Below are 20,229 nucleotides of genomic sequence, written 5' to 3'. Positions count from 1 at the left end.
GCTGGGAACATCTGGCACCCATCACCACAGTGAGTGAAGTGATGACCCTTTCTGTTTAACTACAGGGCCAGAACAGGACTGACTTTTAAGAAGTGACAGGGATATTGGAATGATATGCATGAAACATAAACATTGGGGAAAATGAGGACAAGTCTAGAACATCATCACGTCCACAACGTGCTATCATCATTAATTTTGTATAGAAGCAACAGCTGTGAAGATACTGATTTTTAGTAGCTTTATGGATTTCTAGTTGGTGTACCTCTATATCTAAATAAATATACACAGATACACAGAGCTGTTTAAATAATGTCAAGTACCTCTCTGTCACAGTGACCATAATTTGCTCTCCTCCCTCAGTCTTCATAAGGGGGGAACCTCCATCCCTTAGTTACTAATTCACTTCTAATGGTTTAAAAGTTTGGATTGGAACAAAAATCTATAATTTTTACGGCATCCCCCGTAGGTGTACCCAGTTCTAGAAGCTGCATACCTGATGGTTAGTCCTATCCACTGTATTGGCCGTGGAGGGGTGGTCTCGGGTGTTCTGACGGATTCGAGTGGAGTTCTGTTGCTCAATGGTAGAGGAAGTTGGGATACAGAACTCTCTGAAGCATCGTTTGAAGTTTTCATCCAGAAATGCGTAAAGGACTGGGTTCAGGCAGCTGTTAGTGTAACCTAGAGCAATGCAGAAGTGCCAGGAAACAGTCTGGAATGTAGTTTCTGGGATTGTAATCAAGGCTTTAATGATGACATAAATGTGAATGGGAGTCCAGCAGACAATGAACACAGCCACAACCACCAGCACCATCCTGGTGATTCTTCGCAGATTCCTGTCCTTTTCTTTGGAGCCAGAGAGCATACGGACACTCTTGAGGCGTAAGATCATCAGTCCATAGCACACGGTGATGATGAGGACGGGCATGATGAAGGCAAAGATGAAAACACAGATTTTCAGCAGGTTTTCCCAGTACCAGGTTGGGTGAGAGAATGTGAGTGTACAATCTATGGAACCTGGAAAACAATAATTATAAGGCAGAATGAGCAGCAACAACTAATTACAGCTTTGACCAGAGCTAACTTAAAGCCGTTAAAGAAAGCCAATAAGGGAAGGTTTAAAGAAATTGAGGGAGAAAGCTCTCTGTTGATTTTCAGGGAGTTATTTTTAGATTTTTTTTTCTAAATATCTCATGTTTCATCTATTTTGATCACATTAAGGTTTCATTTAATGAACAATTATGGAACCTTTCACTTGAGCTAGATCCCCTATGAGGTCCATGTTGACATAAAAAATACAATCATTGTCCAAAGTCTATAGGAAGTTCCAGGTAATGGAAAAATTCTTTCCACTTTTTGATAGGTGGTTCATGATTTTGATATGAGGACTAGAAAAATAAATTTGTCATGTTGACAGCCATTTGAAATTTTAAAACACCTTAATGTTCTTTTGGGTTTAAGTCTAATTAATCTTGTAAGAGATATATTCTTATTTTCCCATCATTTTGATGAAGTCAATACAGAGAAATCAGGGAACAATAGATTATATTTTCTTTAAAATGTTTAGCATCTTAAATTTAGGAGAGAACTCCTATTACAAAACATTCAAAGTCATTTTGCTAGAAAAAAAATCACTGAAATTACAATTTGACTAAGAAGTTGGACCACTCATGACTTTACCAGCACGTCAGTCTATAAATCCCTCACCCCTCAGGCCTGCAACTTACCATGCCTGTACTTTGTTGTTGCCATGAACATTACAGGCAAGCCAATGGCTGAAGAGATGATCCAGTTGCAGACATTGACAATTTTGGCATTGCGGGGAGTGCGGAAATCCAGGGCCTTGACAGGATGGCAGACTGCGATGTAGCGATCAACACTCATGGTACAGAGGGTAAAGATGCTGGTGAACATATTATAGTAATCTATGGAGATCACAATCTTGCAGAGGATGGTTCCAAATGGCCATGTGCCCATTAGGTAATTGACGCTCTGGAAGGGCAGGGTACTGGTTGCTAAGGCATCCGCTAGGGCAAGGTTGAAAATGTAGATATTGGTGGCAGTCTTCATTTTGGTGTATCTAGGGGGTGAAGGAGGAGCAGTGGCAAAGTTAGAAAGAGACCAGTGTGAAATATAGATAAGCTTCCAATAATAAAAAAATATTGCAATGGTTAGTGGAAAGTACTTGAGATGAGATATGGGAGAACTCGTTTCTGATACTAGATTGGCTATTCCTAATCAAGTGTCTATGAGCTAAATAAAGTTTCTCTACCTATCAATTTTATAAACTGTAAAATGGTCATAATAACAGCTAACAAATGATTTATTGAATTTTTTTAATGTGCCAGGCACTGCGATAGATGTAATAGACACAGGGAGTGCTCAGTCATATATCCAAGTCTACTGATATTCATGAAATGAATATAAAATGAATGATAATTCATTTTAACTCTAAATATGTAAAAGAAAAATTTCAGATATATATAGCTAAAAGTATGGAAAAATGTAATCATGCAAAAATGTGTATGTATATATATCAATGTAATAGTACAAGTGTGTTTCTATGTGTGTATAAATATATATTGGTGTATGCACACACCCACACACACCGAGACTATTTTGGTGGCACAAAGAAGAAATGAAGGGGAAAGGTAAGGGAAGAAGGAAGGCATCCTGGAATTATAAATGTGCAAGTTTAATCTTACATTAGTAAGAGTAGGTTATTCTGGATAGAACACCTAAATAAAGGCATAGAGTTGAAATGGCAAGATGTGTGTATTTTAGTAGTGCCAAAAAGTAAAATCCCACCAGAGAAGGACAGTAACTCTGGCTGGGTAGGAATACAGAGGCCAGTTCATGGAGCGATTTGTATGCCATGGTAAGAAGGCTGAACTTTATCCAATCCATGATGAGGATGTTTGTTTTGTTTTTATTTTTTAATAGCTTTATTGAGGCATAATTGACATACAATAAATGGCCTATAATTAAAGTGTATGATTTGATAAGTTTTGACATATGTACACACTTGTGAAACAATTATCTTAATCAAGATCAGGAATTGGCAAACTACAGCCTGCAGACTCGGTTGGGCTACTGCCTATTTGGAAAGAACACACTCACATTCATTTAATTACTTCTTATCTGTAGCTGTTTTGATGATGCAGTGGCAGAGTTGAGTAGTTGTGACAGAGACCATATGGCCTGCAATGCCTAAAATATTTACTATCTTGCCCTTTACAACAAAAAATCCCAACTCTTGATCAAGATAGTGAACATATCTATCACCCTCAGAAGTTTCCCTGGGAAGCTCCTTGATCTTTCCATTTTCCCTTCCCTGCCTTGAACTCCACCCTTTGCAATCACTGATCTTGATCTGTTTTCTATCATTATAGGATGGTTTTCATTTTCTAGAATTTTATGCAAATAGAATCATTCTATATGTACTCTTTTTTGTCTAGCTTCTTTTGCTCTGCATAATATTTTGAGATTCATCCACATCTTGTTGCATGTATCAATAATACATTCTTTTTATTACTAAGTATGGATATTATTATTATTACTGAGTATGGATATGGATATCATTGTGTGGCTATGACAGACTTGTTTATCCATTTACTTATTGATGGGAATTGAGTTGCAGGTTGTTTTTGGATACTGAGTTAGCTGTTCTGAACATTAATGAAGTCTTTGCATGGAAATATGTTTTTCTTTCCCCTGTGTAAGTATCTAGGAGTGTTATATGTCTTCAAAGCCACAAAAATTAGAACTTAGAAGGGATGAACAGGTATATTGACAATACTACTAAATTATATATGATGGTAGAGGAATATCTTGCTAATATATTGTTCAATTGTCAGATGTATTTGACATTCTGTATCTATTTACCTTAATGTTAGGAACCATACTCAGTTTCACTCTGGGAAATGACCTTTTCCACCTTTAGTCTGTAGGCTTTGCAGCCTCCAAGATCAAGTGTAGGCTTTGTAGTGGGCTCTGTTACTAGTTCAGTGCATCAAGATGTAAAGTGTTTGGGGCCATGGTGAATGTTCAGGACTGGTCTCATGTTTCCACCAGAGCCCTCTGAGTATAGTATTTTTAGATAATTAAACCTGAGAGAATGTAGGGTTGTTGGAAGGGGCTGTGTGAAAGTGGATCCAATACGGAGGATGTGGATTTGAGAGAGCAAGAGAGGAGTATCTGCCTGATGCCAGGAACTTCTTGTTTACATGGGGCAATCAATTGTCTCAACTTAGCCTGTGTTTTTCGGTCCCATGAAATTAAAAAGCTAACTCATCTAGCCCAAGATGGCTGCTGGTTGGAGGAGATAGTATTATGGACTCATTTTCTTAGGGCCTTAATTCAGTGTTGAGGGAAGTTGGTTTGATTTCAGTAAGCACCAGGAAGCTGCAGTTATAATGAAGGATTTTATGAACCCTCTCAAGGTCAAGAGGTTCAAATTGTTTATTCGAGCTTTAAAATTCTGAGACACCAACTTGACTGTCAAACTTGAGGAAGTTGCAGGAATGCCTGCAAGTCTGATCTGGGGCCTTTTGAATCGGTTTAGAAGTTTTATTCCTTTAAAAGATTTAAAAAGACCTAGAGAAAGCCATTTAATCTGAGGAGGTAAACCAACCCTGACGTTAGTGAGGACTCTAAATGTGGCAAACAGAAAAAGGGTAATTCAGACAAGATCCTCCAAAGTTCAACAACAAGCAAATAAAAACAAAATTCAAACTATGACTTTAAGGATTTTAGAATAACCGACCTGGATGCTGAAGAAGTTTTAAAAAATTTGATATTTATAAAAATAAATTTCCTCCACAAAAAAGGGGGGGAAAAAAGAACCTTATTAGCTACACCACTGATAACAGACCTGCAGGATACAAAAGCAGGCTTGACTGTCTTAGTCACTTCCCACTCAGCTGACCTTACACTTTACATCTTATCTTTAAGAGTGTATTATGTTAAATAATCAGGTTCTTTACTGTCAGTTTTATGACTCAGAATGCCTCTAACCTTTTCTTCAGGCTCATCTTAACACTAGGTATTTATTGATGTATGTTTATTTCAGTTAAAAAAAATTTCCTCCCCCAGAGCGAGATGTTTATGAAACAAAATTAGGTTAGGGTCCTCTATCACGAGAGTGAAAGTGAGTATCTACAAAAGCTGTTTCAATTGGCATTTTACAGGAACAAAGCCGTTTGAATTTTCTCAATTTATCCAAAGAGCTTTTCTCTAAAGATAGCCAGTGTTCTTACCCCAATTACTCACACTTTGAGTCACAGCAACATATAAAAGAGGGTTTAGTAATTTCCTAAATATATGTAAGAGCATTATACAAGACCAAAGGTTTAAGAATTCCAATTGCCTCCAACATATCTCTGAAGGCTTGAATCTAACAGGACAGTCTGATCAGAAAAGGGGTCATGCCGTCTAGCAAACATGAGCTTTTCATTCTGTTTCATTTCGTTCCAATGCAGTGATATGAATTTTGCCTCAGAAAAGTTACATGAACAGTTGGTCACACTGTAAGTTACATCAACAGTCGGTCACACTGATGTATACAAACCAGTGTTAACAACCATGACAAAGAGGTTTACCCAAGTGGACCTGAGAACATCTCGTTCTGGGGGAAGGAAATTTTTTTAACTGAAATAAACATACATCAATAAAGCTTCTGGATATTAACACACGAGCCTCTTGTCATCCTTTGCACCTCTTCCTTCTTCCTGTGCCATGAATGAGTTTGGTGACAAAGTTGGCAAAGTGAAATGGGAGGAATACATGGCATGTCCTTGGAGTGTCTCTCCTGAACTCACAAGGCCTTTCTGATCTTGGCCGGTTTTAGTGTGCCCTCTGAATTAGGGATTTTCCTCGAGGCAGAGGCTTAATCTATTTTTTTTTCTTTCTATTATTTTCTTTTCTTTCTATTATTTTCTTTCTATTATTCCCATTGAAATTTTCCTAGTATGTATTTTTTAAAAACCTGTTCCAAGTGATTGAGTAGCTAATTTTCTATATAAATCCAAATATATTGCCATGTAATTATTATTTTTGAAAAATTGTATTCTCCAGACCCACAGTGTTGGACCCATTTTATGGAGCTTCCAGATGCTGTGTTGGGGGAAGCATTATGAATCCCATTTCATTGGCAGCTCAAATATTTTCCCAAGTTTCATGTGCACTTTTTGTTTGTAAATACCCTTCCTTTCTTTGTGGTCATAAAAGAACTTCTGTTTATTTTCAGACCTGTTCTTGGTGTCATTTTCACAATTATTACTACTTGAAAATACATCTTTACGTCTTTACCAACATATGTTAAATGAAGCCACACTGAATAAATTACTTGTGTAAACCCAATGCGCTTTGCAAACCTTTTGTTATGGTTTTATTTTGAGTTAATTTTTGAATTGTGATGGCCTTGTCTCTGGCCAGAAAAAAAAAATAATGAAGAAAGCTTGAAAAGAAGAACATATTCTAGAGTCAAGCTTGTCAGTTTTATACCATGTCAAGCCCTTGTCACAGTGCTCTGCTACTCTCTCTAGGAATTCACAACACAGCCAACTGGGATGTGCAGAAGACTTTCACCTCTTTTTGGGCTAATTTTCTGCTCTTTCATGTTTTTACCAAATGGAGGTTTTTTTCCCTCTTTTTCCCTGTTTGCCAATCCCTGTGAAGTAGAAAGGCATCTAATCCAGTAAGGATTCAATCAGCCCTTTCCAGCACTGTGCTTGGAAAGATACTTTTATTCTATCTGCCCTGACTTCTATGTCTATCCACCCTCACATAAAGAAATTCATATGTTTAACAGAGAAGATAAGGTATTAATTAGATGAGCAAAGTGGTCATATGACTACCTACTTAAATTTCTCATTTATTGTCCATTTTATTTTGATATTTCAGGCAAGTGTGTGTGTGTGTGTGTGTGTGCGTGTGTGAGAGAGAGAGAGAGAGAAAGAGAGAGAGAGGGAGAGTTTGAGATCTAAAATCTAAAATAACCAAAGCCAAGGCCAGTGATGATACTCTCATTAACATAGAAAGAGACTATATACTAATTTATTATTTTCTTTTATGTTCTCCACTAGTTTAGGGCAAGAGGGAACAGGGATTTCTCATTTTTGCCATAGAATGTTTTAAAATATTTCACTTACATTTATTTTGAAGTGGTTTTATGTAGTCAGTGATCAAATTTCTAATAAGCTTATACTAAAAAAAAAAAGAGACAGTAGTAACCTCAGACCTCCAAGCCCTGTGGACAATAAAATGTTGCCTGCTAGTTTGGTTCAAAAAAGAAAACAGAGAGAGGTTTGTAGGAAATTAAACAAAGAGACACTTCTTTTCAGAGGTTAATTGGTTCTTTCTGTCTCTGTGTCACCAGAATGTGATGACCATCAGGTACTTTTTGGTCGAGTGTTCCTTTCTCTTTATCCACACTTGCTTTATTTTTTATTCTCTCTTTTTATTCTTTCATTCTCCTCCATCGCCCACTAATGATAATTCATGAGAAAAATATCTTTCACCCATAGCAAGGGAAAAATCTGCTTTCTTGAAGTAGATTGAATGGATGAACGCTTTAAATAGAAAATGTGAGTTGAATAAGTGATTATATTTTGCATTCGTGGCTCGGAAAAATCAATGTATAATCCATGTTTCCTCTTAATAATTGTGTAGAATCCTAATGACATTACAATCAAATACATTTCTATTGTATCAATTTTACTGCTAATCTCATCATTTCCTTTTCTATTGCCTATTCTTTGCCAATTTTCCTCTTTATTTCTCTTATTTTCTTGTATGCATTTTTGTTAGATTCTTCAAGTTCTCCTTTTGGAAATGGAACTGAGGTGGAGGATGGAGTGAGAACATGGTCAGATGCCAATGCACCACGCGTCTGGTCAGAGGAAAAAGTGAGAGACTACCATTATGGCTAAGAGAATTTGTGTAACCATTTTTTTTTTTTTTTTGGATTATGCTTTTTGGAAGTGCTTATTTCCTGCTTTATTTCATTTCTGGAAATTTTGCCTCAGGACATGAATAGCATTTATTTCATCAGAAGTTTATATGAAAAAAAATCATCTTTTGCCTACTTGATGCCAAATTCTGTGATAAATAATATTATGTATCATAGAAAAATATTACTATGCTAAATCCTCTGATGTACTTAACCATTATAACTGGTTGAAATATTCTTATCTATAGCTTTAGATTTTTGTTTGCAGGAAAATATCATTTACTTAGACAAACTGACTTCCAAAACAGCATGAGAATATTTACCTCAGAGATAGAAATTTTTGGTTAATAGAAAACAATGTTTTGCTTTTATTTTAAAGGACTGATTTTTAGAACTTAGAAATATCTTAGACTTCAAATTTGGAAGTTCTCAGAGAAAAAGATAGGTCTTCTATTAAAAATTTTGTATATAAAAAAGAATCAAGTGTATATTACCACTAACTTCAAATAATGGTTTATCCCTAGGTACTTGTTTAATAATGAAGGAACAACAACAACAACAACAACAACAACAAAAGAACACAACTTCAAAATATGATAAAGCAGTTCTACCAACAGCAATATTAGAAAATTGCTTTCTAAAGAAGATCAAGCATATGCTACAGATTATAAATTTTTAGAAGGCATAGTCTTCCTGTAAAATTATTACCTATTATACTTAATACAACAAATATAAGGCTTCATTTATACTTTTGGTGATGATGTACATATGATCACTCACTATAAGTAAAATATGAAAGATAGCACAAATGGAAAAGTTAAATAAAAATAGAGAAAATTATCCATTCAGCAAAGACTCAGCACAAAATGCTTAGCAATAAGCAATAAATGCTTATTGAATGAAATTAAATATAGAAAGAAGGGGGTGCCTGGGTGGCTCAGTGGGTTAAGCCTCTGCCTTCGGCTCAGGTCATGATCCCAGGGTCCTGGATCGAGCCCCACATCGGGCTCTCTGCTCAGCAGGGAGCCTGCTTCCCCCTCTCTCTCTGCCTGCCTCTCTGCCTACTTGTGATCTCTATCTGTCATATAAATAAATAAAATCTTAAAAAAAATAAAATTGACTTAATGTTAGAAAGAAGAATTTGTGTTATTTTATCTTATTGTAGTAAAACAAGCCAAATGTTTTTTAGGGAATCAGCAGTTTTTAAAGTAAAAGTAAAGAGGGAATATTCTTTTTTTCCCCCATCAGTTCATTTTCAAATTAAAAAGAACTTGGATCAAAAAGTCATGTAATTATAAGAAGGTACTGTAAGGGGCTTTCTAAACCACATTGTCTGATCACCTCGTTTTATGGTAAAAGAGTCTGAAGCATGGAAACACGTACAAATGTTTGAGATTTTTCCTCCCATTTATTTAGGCTTCACCTAGAAGTACAATGTGCCTTCTGTACTGTAATGTGGGCCATGTACATCTCTGGGAGTGCGTTGCTAGCAACATTGCAAAGTACTTTGCCCCAAAAGTGTTTGGGCATCTAGTTAAAACATGGTAGATATGCAAAGCTTTTTAATCTAAAAAATGGCCATGCTGGGAACATCTTAGAAACTTTGAGACATTTTCTCATTATATTGAATGTTGTAACAGAATCATAGTTTTTAAAGAGTGGAGTTCATATCTTTTGCTTTACTTTCTCACAATCCTTTATCAATTCTATGTAGTTGATCCACAACCTCTCTCAGGTTCTATGACTCCCTTTCCAGCTCTCTTTTGAGTATCCGCACCTGCCATTGGCTTCTCAAGTGCAGTATTTCCCCAGATGTGGTCATTCTTTCTTACTCCTTAATCACCACCTCCACCACTATCACACAATCAGCAAACACAAAATAATTAGTAACATCATTTAAGAAGATGTAACAAATGGTGAATTGAGGTAATTAGGAAGAAGGGTCAACTGGACTTAATTACTTTTAAGAGATAGGGAATAAAGGAGGAAGGGTATAATATGAGTCCTAAATTCTACTACGGAAGAATGGAGAGGGTAGTAGTACCATTATCTAACAGGAAGGGAGGACAGGAAAAGCAGATTCAGTACTGATAGTTTGATTTTGATTTTTTTATGTTGTGGGACAAAGGAAAAATTATTGTTTGAATTTCAGCTAGAGCAGTTCATTCGTAAGTCATCAGCCTCTGGATGGTAATTCCAATCATGCAAGGGGATGAAATCACTTTGTGGTAAGATGCAAAATGTGAACAGTGTTAAGACAGAGAAAGACAATGTTTCAGAAAAGGACAGAGAAGGAAGGAAGTAAAGGAAAAGGAGAGAGGCAGAGAAAGGGTATAAATGTGTTACACAGGACGCATTGGAGTGTGAGTGGGAAGGAAATGAGGTTTGAAATGTCAGAGCTAGAATGTGGGCACGTCTTTTAATCACCAGACAGATACTTTTTTTGTAAGTGGGGAGTTTGACTTTTATAAATATCCAATCAAAATAGTTCTTCCCTATCATGACTATATTTGATTATATAGTATAAAATGCAATTACTCAAAGATAATAAAACTATGACAATTGTTTGAAATAGAATTTATCAGAATTCTTGATTTTGAAAGCATGAATTTGTAACAGTCCTATAGCCATTAGTGTATCTATATGTGAAATTGCATATTTCATGCCTCCTAACATATTGGATCACATCTTACTTATTTGATAAATGTTTTTCTGATAAATCTTATAGCTCATGTAAGAAATTTGATATATATTTCCCTAAATTTGACAATTTATAATTTTGTACCATTCCACCATCAATCTGTAAAGGAAAGAAATTTTTCTAAAGAATCAATAAAAATAAATAAATTTTGATCGTTTATGTTAGAGGAAAATTAAATTGGTTTTCTTCTTTTTCATGGAAAATGACAGTTCAAAGTTGTATCAAGTGAGGAGGCATTCAAAAAACTATATGGCCTAAAATTTACGAAAGTATTACAGAGTATGGCAGGGAGTTAACTAATAAAAATATTATTATTATGGATTTTGTGATGTTTGTGGTATTTATCAGCTTTTAAAAATTTGTAGTTTGGGGGCATGTCAGTGGCCCAGTTGGTTAAGTGTCTGCCTTCTGCTCAGGTCATGATCCCAGGATCCTGGGATTGAGCCCCACCATGGGCTCCCTGCTCAGCAGGGAGCCTCCTTTTCCATCTCCCTCTGCTGCTCCCTCTGCCTGTAAACTCTCTCTCTCTGTCGCTCTGTCATAAATAAATAAAATCTTTTAAAAATTTGTATTTTTAATGATTTTTCAACATAATTATTTTCTTTAATTTCTAAGTTCAATTCAATTAATTTAAATTTAATTTCTAAAATAATCTTTAATTTAATTTTTAAAAATCAATTTCTTGGAGTTCCAAAATGTATGAGCTTTGAGCTCTACCTCACATATTCTGAGCCCATCCCTGCCTGCTTCTCAGCTCCCACCCATAGGGAACTTCTTGAGATTCAATCCCATGATCCTTTTGGTTTCTGTCCTGGGCTTTCCCCCACACAAGTTAACTAGAGGGCTCATTTACTGCATGTGGCAGGGGTGCCTCTGGATGGCACAATAGTTCTCAATTTCAATAATCTCTTATATCCCATTTTTAGATCTCCACCATATAATGCAAAACCATCTCAGTTCCTCTCTCTGCCTTGTTCTGCCTTGCAACCATTTTACTCCACCATCACTATTCAGTGGTACCATGGGATGCTCTGTGAGGCATCTCATCCCAGAATTCCAGCCAGGTATGAGATCAAATCTCTTATTGTTTTGAGTTCACAGATCTGTGATTTATATACCCATAAAGAATTGGCCCCTGGAGTAAGTAGCCATGTGGGCAAGTGATAAGGGCAGGGGCCCAAATAAAGAATTGACCTATTTGTTCTCTTTTTCCTGTCTTTCAAAGCTGAGAAAATTCTCTCTCCTCTCTGTGTTGCAGGAGAATCACAATTTTTGCTAGCTTTTCTGTCCTAACTTATGGTTTATTGTATAAACTCTACTCTCCCGTCCTTTAGGCTGAGCTTTCCATAATCAAGCCCAAATATTTTCCTTTTTTGTCTACCTAGTCATGCATTTTAAAGCTAAGGCTTTCAAAACTCCATCATGGAACTTACAGTCAAGAACTTAATTTTTTCCATCCTCCCTGGGTTCTTTCATAGTTACTTCTTTTTTGGAAAAATAGAGATTAGCCCCATAGTTTGATTTTAAATATAAAAGAGCTACAGGATTAAAAAGGAATTAATGATAGGGAAAACATGCATTAGGTAGTATTTTAGTTTATTCTTTTGCCAAGTACCTATTAGATATCTGGTGAAAAAATGAAATAGGTAGTTGGAGTATGCAGTCTAGAAGAGGACATACTGGCAAAGTGGATATGGGAGGGGTTAACATTTGTATAGTATATAAGCCTGGGGCCCTGGAAGACCAGTTGAGAAGAAAGTCTCTATAGGGAGAGAAAATGGCTCAGGTTAAAGCCCTGATAAGGGAAAAGGAGAGTAGAAGTGAGTTGGGAGATGAACTATGAGAGGGAGATGAACCATGAGAGACTACGGAGTCTAAGAAACAAACTGAGGGTTTTGGAGGGGAGAGGGGGTTGGGGGTTGGGTGAGTCTGGTGGTGGGTATTAAGGAGAACACGTATTGCATGGAGCACAGGGCGTGGTGCATAAACAATGGATCTTGGAACACTGGGAAAAAAAAAAAAAAAAAACAAACCCTCATAAAGATGGAGAAGTAAGGAATAGCCAGGATTTAAAGAAGAAACTTAGAGCTGGGGTTAAAGAAACCAAGGAAGAGAAAAGTGTCATGAAGTCTATAGTGGTCAACTTCACTGAATGCTGCAGAGATTAAGTGAAAGGAGGACAGAGATATATTTGTTTGCCTTAGCAAAATACAGATTATTAATGGTCTTGACAAGTGCTGTGGAGTGGTGGGGGTGGAAGATATGTAGATAGAGTTAAAAAGCAAATGGGTAGATATGAACAGATACTTCTCCAATGAAGACATACAAATGGCTATCAGACACATGAAAAAATGTTCATCATCACTAGCCATCAGGGAGATTGAAATTAAAACCACATTGAGATATCACCTTACACCAGTTAGAATGGCCAAAATTAGCAAGACAGGAAACAACATGTGTTGGAGGGGATGTGGAGAAAGGGGAACCCTCTTACACTGTTGGTGGGAATGCAAGTTGGTGCAGCCTCTTTGGAGAACAGTGTGGAGATTCCTCAAGAAATTAAAAATAGAACTTTCCTATGACTCTGCAATTGCACTACTGGGTATTTACCCCAAAGATACAGATGTACTGAAAAGAAGGGCCATCTGTACCCCAATGTTTATAGCAGCAATGGCCACGGTTGCCAAACTGTGGAAAGAACCAAGATACCCTTCAACGGACGAATGGATAAGGAAGATGTGGTCCATATACACTATGGAGTATTATGCCTCCATCAGAAAGGATGAATACCCAACTTTTGTAGCCACATGGACGGGACTGGAAGAGATTATGCTGAGTGAAATAAGTCAAGCAGAGAGAGTCAATTATCATATGGTTTCACTTATTTGTGGAGCATAACAAATAGCATGGAGGACATGGGGAGTTAGGAGAAGGGAGTTGGGGGAAATTGAAAGGGAAGGTGAACAATGAGAGACTATGGACTCTGAAAAACAATCTGAAGGGTTTGAAGAGGTGGAGGGGGTCGGAGGTTGGGGGAACCAGGTGGTGGGTATTAGAGAGGGCTCGGACTACATGGAGCACTGGGTGTGGTACAAAAAACAATGCTGAAAATAAATTTAAAAAATGATTAAAAAAAAAAGTAGAGCATTCCTGGATTAAAGCCGAACCCTATCATTAAAAAAAAAAAAAAAAAAAAAAAAAAAAAGTAAATGGGTCCCCAGCAGGAGGAAGACGTAAAATGTTCTGCATACTTTTGCTATGCAGAACAGAGGGAGTTCAGGAAAGGATTTTTTAAAAACTTGATCTGATATTCGAGAGAGAATGTGTGTGTGCTATAGAATCATGTAGCAATGAAAATTTGATGAATTGAGGGAAATAGAGGATACTAGTGAAAGCAATGTCCTTGAGAATCTGAAAGGAGGTAGGATTCACAGCACACGTGAATGTCTGGTCCCTTCTTGATTACTACGAGCAGCAAGACTAAAAGTAGGGAGACAGATACAGACAAGGTCTTCAGACTCGTTGAAGTTTGTTTGCATGCTATATTTTTCCAGCGAAATTCTTCTCTTGACCTCATTTTCCATTTTGTGGTTTCCATTTCTGATTTTTGTTTCACCAAGTTTTAGGAAAATAAAAAACCCATATGCACTGTTTTCAATTCTACTCTGTAGGGACACAATAAATATTTATTAAATGAATGAATGAAGAAAAAGTCTGAGGTGTCAATGAACAAGGTGATGGAGCAAGAAAGATGGGAGATCTGGCAGAGAGGAGAGTGGGAAAGTAAATTCATCAGAGAAACATTTGCTTGGCAGTGGTGGGCACTCACTTGAGATTTGTAGTTTGCAAAACAAGTGGTTAGAAAGAGGGATGGAAACCCTCAGTTTTGAGGGAATACCATCCTCAGGGTCTGAATTAGGAGCTATTAGTATGAAAGGAGTAGGGATCCTTAAAGGGGAGATTTGGAATTGTTGATGGATAGTGGTAGGGTGTGACTATACAAGATGAAGATAAAGTCAAGCTAGAATAAAATATCACCAGGAAGCTCCATTCAAACCCCATCCTTCATGATGCCTCTTATCCTTCCCAAGTCGTGATCTAGACATTTCCCGTAATGATTACTGTTGAGATGCTGGATGCTGCTTCTAGTACTACCATGCACTCTTCTGGTCCTGGCTCATTCTGCTGTTTTCCTGCTTCCTTCTCTTTCTCTTTCTCTTCCCCTCCTTTCTTTTTTCCTCCTGCTTTTCCTCCTCCAGTATATATGGTTTGCATGCAGTTGTGCACTTGTTCTATCTTCTGTAGCATGCCATTCTTTCAAAACAGGTATTGTGTCAAACTTGTTTTTTTTTTCTCTTCAGTCTTTAAATTCATTCCAATTCCTTTATGGTAACACAAGTTATACACAAGTTCTGTATGAAACTAAAGACCTTTGAAGTACCAACTCCAATATCAAACTGTTGTCTTTTCCCAAGCACATATACACACACTCTTCTTATGGCTTTGGTCTATTACACCACTTTTACAATAATTATATGCATAAACATGTACCTTTAGAAAATGTGCAATGCCGCATTATTTTCTTAAGAAGTACCATGCTGTCTGCAGTATTTTTGAGTTTCTTTAGTTTTTCAGTCAGCAATATGATTTTGAAGGCTTTCCATTTTAACACCTGAGACCTAATTCATTCTTTTTAACTGCTTTCTAGTAGTTCTTTATATAAATATGCCTCATTTTACATATCCTTTTAGCTGGTTGGCATTTACATTGTTGATTTCTTCAATATTAACAAGAGCACGTGGATTTCATGCCCGTCCCTTATGCTCATTGCAAGTCTTCCTCTGGACCCTCACTGCTGGGTCATGGATGATGCATGCTTTCTGTTTAGAGAGGGTCTCCCTGATAACTTGGCAAAGGGGCTATATTCCCACCTCTAGCATGAGACCCTTTCTGGTTCCTACATGCTTCCCATATTTGGTGTTAACTTGAAAACATGTATCAGTCTGATGAGTGATATATACTATCTTATTATCATTTTAGTTACCACTTATTACTCTAAAGGTTGAAAATAATTTCATGTATTTCTTGGTACATTGTATTGCCTACTCAATATCTTTTCATTTTTTGCCCATTTTTGTTAGGTTATCTTTTTCTTATTGATTAGTAAGAGGTTAAAAATATATGTTGCAAATATTTCCTCACAGACTACTGTTCTTTATTTTATGTTATTAGTGGTTTTTTTTTTTTAAATCCTCCAGCTGTATCAAATTTTGACTTACATTATGGGGGGGTATGTGTTTGTGTGTGTGTGTGTTTGTGTGTGTGTGTTTGCGTGCACACACACCTTTTTCACAAAGGCCTCTTTTATTCTATTTCAGAGACCAGTAAAATCTCTAAAATTTCCTTTCAATAACTTAAGAAAATTTGAATGCATTTTTGAATTTAAAAATGATGCATGCTTAATGTAAAAATAAGTCAAATAATACAGGAAAGTACAAAGAGTAAAAGAAAAAATCAACTGAAACTCTAGCCACTGGAGAGAGAGGGGATTTGGCTATTTTGGCTAATATCCTTCCAAACATCTCATATACGCGAAGAATAACGTTTATTAATGCTGGCTACATGCCTGTTTTGCATTAACCAATTTACAAAATTGATGGGACAGGCATTTTATCATCTCTATTTTAGAGATGATAAACAAAGGCTCAGGGATCAGCAGTCTTACCCAAGGTTGTAAAGCCAGTGAGTGACGGAACTGGGATGACCCTTGTCTGTTCACTGCTCTGTGTTCCCTCCCCCAAACAAATGAAAAGTCCCTCAGGGCCAGAGTCTGAGTCTTAGTACTCCTCCATCAGATTTACAGTAGGCACTCAGAAGTGCTTATTTTATTTGGTTACTTAAAAAATACACTTAACCTCTTTCAAAGAAATCCCTGCACATAATTTCATCCTGCTGATGAAAGATGCTAGTTTCTCTTATTCTGTCTCATTCCTATTGTTCAAGTGATCAGTTTTAGTACTTGGAATGGATTTTAGTGTTTACTTCAACATCTGTAAATAACATGCTTCTAATGTATGTAGAGGATATAACTTCTAAAATAGTTTTGTCATTCGAAGTAGTTCTTGCTCACCTTGAAAATACTACTCCATCTTTGTCTTTACTCCAATGGCATTGATGAGGACTGATTTTATTACCTTACATCATGTTATTTTCTCTTCTCTTTCTTTGAAATTTTTACCTCTATCTATTATGCTCTTGAACCTCATTAAAATGTGAGAATTTCTTTTTAAAGAATTATTGTTCTTGGCATTCAGAGAACCCTTCCAGTTTAAAGTCTCATCACCCTCTTCAGTCGCGGGAAATTTGGGGCTCTTATTTCTTCAAAAATTGTGTCTCTTCTATTCCCTGTGTTCTCTGCTTCTGATAGAGACATCTTAGCTATTCTATCTTCCCTTCTGGTACCTTATTTGCTTTTTCATTCTCTATTCCTATCCCATTTACTATATTCTTCCAACTCACTGACACACTGTTTACCTCCCTTCATTTTGTTTTTCAGGTCACCCATAGAGTCTTGAATGCTAAAAATTGTGGCAGTTATTCTCAGGATTTCAAATTTGTTTCTATATGTCACAGACACGTAAGTGTCAGCTCTTGCCCTGAGTTCTTTACAAACATTAAATAAATAGGTAGTTATTATGATTAACTCCACTATACAGATGCAAAAACTAAGACAAACAGTGGCCAAATAAATTAGCGTAGAGACTCCTGACTAGCAATTGCTGGGGCCAGGATTGAGTCCAAGTTATTTGGGTCCTTAACTACCATCTTTTTAAAATTAATAACCATTTCTTTTATCCTAATTGCTTCTTCTTGTTTCATGGGCATAATACTCTTTTTTCTCCCCCTTGAAGATACTAAATATAACATCTTAAAGTTCTTATATGATTGCTTTTTAGTTGTTTCCTTAAGTGTAAATCATTTTGTTTACTGTATTCTCCCCCAGATGCCATCTCTTTTATGGTGTGGTCACTCATTAACAATATGATTACTGTTGATTTTGAGATGATCCTTGAAATCAATATTCCTTGGTAGACAGTTCACACATCTGCTGTACAGCCTGACCAGGAGCAGAATTTGGAAACTGCTCCTGAGCCTTGTCCACCACAGTTTTCCACAAGAACTGACGGTAGGATGGGCTTGAGTAGACATAGTCCATTGGTGACTACCTTCTAATTTTTAGTCCATTGCTGGTCTCTTAGGTAAAGCTTAGTATCTCTGCTCCAGGCACTGCATCAGTTTTAAAATGGACTTTGTTGCTTTTGTCTAGTTTGTAGACTGGAAAATACACAAAGGTCAACTAACATGGCTGCTAGTGCTGTGGAAATCCACTCTATTAAAAAATTCCCTCCGGGGTGTTCTCCACAACCTGAGGCTTGGATTGTCTGTTTTTTTGCCCCAGATATTTGTTCAGGGTTTTAGTTTATCTGAGGTGAAAGAATCTTTTTTCTTCTGAATTCATATTTCATGAGTAGAGTCATCAGTGACTCAAGAATTCAATCTCTATTGCATCATTCACTCCTTTCGAAAGGAGGAAGAGTGACATATCTAGTTTATATGTTTAGGGATTGGATATGTATAACTCTATCCCTTCTCCTGTCTCTTTCTGAGACTCATATGCTCAAAGGAAACGCATGTTATATCCCACAACCTCACGTTCTATATTTTAAAGGGGTTGATTTCCATATGGGGAGGTCACTAGTGGTCCAGGACTATGAGTAGGTGGGTGAGTATATTTCATTCTGGATTTATAATTAAGAAACCATGAATAAGGCATATCTAAGTCACACCTACTAGAAAAGTACTTATCCTAATAAAGCTGATATTTTTTCTTCATTCACTGATTCATTTCATCTCATCTCTCAGTTGGCTCAAACATTAGCAAGGAAATTAGGCATGGCATTTAATAGCCTCTTTAAACATCCACATTCCCTTCCAAGAATTTCTCTGTAATTTTCATAAATTTACATGTGTCTATTCACTGATTTATTGCTCTAATTTATGCCATTTTAAAAAATAATTTGTGGGGTGCTTGACTGGCTCAGTCAGAAAAGTATGCGACTCTTGATTTCCAGGTCTTGAGTTTTGAGTCCCACACTGGGGGTAGAGATTACTTTAATAAGTAAAACTTAAAAACAATAGTTTCTAAAAGTTGTTCTAAAGTTTGGAGGCTGAGTGGAGTGCTGTGTTTGTTTTAATCAATCTGAAAATGAAACATTGTATGTATTTACCCTCAACAAGTACTTGAGTATTCAAGAAAAGCAAATCTTGTACTATTAGTGATTTTGAGAATAAATTTCAGCCTTTTGGATGCTTACACATGAGATTTTAGTGCTGTGCAACATATGTGGTGATTATATTAGAATTAGCTAATTGGACTAATTGGACTCTTTTGGACTGTAAGCTTCTGGAATATAGGGACTGTGCTCAATCCCTCCTCTACTGCTTGCCCGAACAACATGATGAATTCTCCCGACTCAAACACCTGCATCAATATATATCTCTTTAAATATGACATTCCTCTTCACCTCATATTCCTAAGGAATTCTCTCTACCCTAATAGAAATAAATCATACCTTCTCATCTGATGTCATCTTATCACTCCCACATCAATCCCCATTTTTATCTCTTCCCTATTGCCAGAGGAGAGCAGGGGATGGCATATAATGACAGTGAGGCTGAAGAATATGAGGGGAAAAGCCCCTGCCAGCTTTCACAGAGCTAGCCTAGTTGCTAACAGCCAGGCTGTGGTATTTTTCTGTGGAACATAATTCTATAGAATATTAACATCGTAAGAGAACTCTTCATGGCTGTGATGCCACAAGACGAAAACCAGTTGACTCTATAACTATGTCTGAACAGAGATAAAACCCAAATCACCCACAGCCATAAAAATGCCAAACATCTCCTCTCTCCTGGTTAGCATTAAGTGACCGCTGCTTCTTATTCAATGATGACTCCAGCCCTACTTTGTTTATTCTGTGTCCTAGATTTAAAAAATTTTTGATGCTCCTACATTAGATTAGTCTTACTTGGAGCAGTACCCTGTCCAGATAGACCTCTGCTTCCTTGAATTCAATCTTAAATCACTAAACAGGAACTAAAATTCCTGTGGTGTACTGTCTCTTTCACTGCAGCAAGCTTACTAAGTCTAGTTTTGTTTGGCTCCAGATGTATTCCTGGTGGCTTTCAGCTGGTGAGCATTGATAGTAGAGTGTACTTGGCTCAGGACATTGTACCAGCATCATCAGGCTAACAGCAATCAGCGATTGGAAGGAGCATTAGTAATTTTCCAGTGATGTCCCCAGATGGGTATAGGCCATTCAGAGGCATTGTAACTACAACAGCTGCCTGCACCACTGGAATCCTGGTGAATGTATTCACTCAATGTCTGTCTGTAGCAGTCAGAATCCTTTCCAGATGGTCCTGGGGGCGGGGGGAGTGGTGGTGGTGGTGGTTCATATTGGTTACCATCTCATCTTTTTCCAGGGCTGTTGTCCTCTTTCTGAGCCTATGACCATGC

General features: G+C 36.9%; 1 protein-coding gene across 2 annotated transcripts in view; it reads right to left on the bottom strand.

Moving 5' to 3' along the window:
• The window catches only part of OPRM1 (opioid receptor mu 1), a 71,561-nt gene that overhangs the window by 18,324 nt on the left and 33,008 nt on the right, over positions 1 to 20,229 (bottom strand). The window contains exons 2-3 of one of the 2 annotated variants that reach the window (XM_032836403.1): positions 1,725 to 2,077; positions 494 to 1,014 (exon numbers count right to left, since the gene is read on the bottom strand). In XM_032836403.1, the coding sequence (XP_032692294.1) occupies positions 494 to 1,014; positions 1,725 to 2,077 (874 nt within the window). Of the gene's footprint in view, positions 1 to 493; positions 1,015 to 1,724; positions 2,078 to 20,229 lie in introns of those variants that run through there. The other variant, XM_032836404.1, reaches the window with a different exon arrangement.

Source organism: Lontra canadensis, unplaced genomic scaffold, assembly GCF_010015895.1.
Source record: "Lontra canadensis isolate GAN:19392208 unplaced genomic scaffold, GSC_riverotter_1.0 scaffold92, whole genome shotgun sequence".
Taxonomy (NCBI): Eukaryota; Metazoa; Chordata; class Mammalia; order Carnivora; family Mustelidae; genus Lontra; species Lontra canadensis.
Note: the sequence above shows the minus strand (reverse complement) of the source record. Positions and strands in the feature narration are given on the sequence as shown.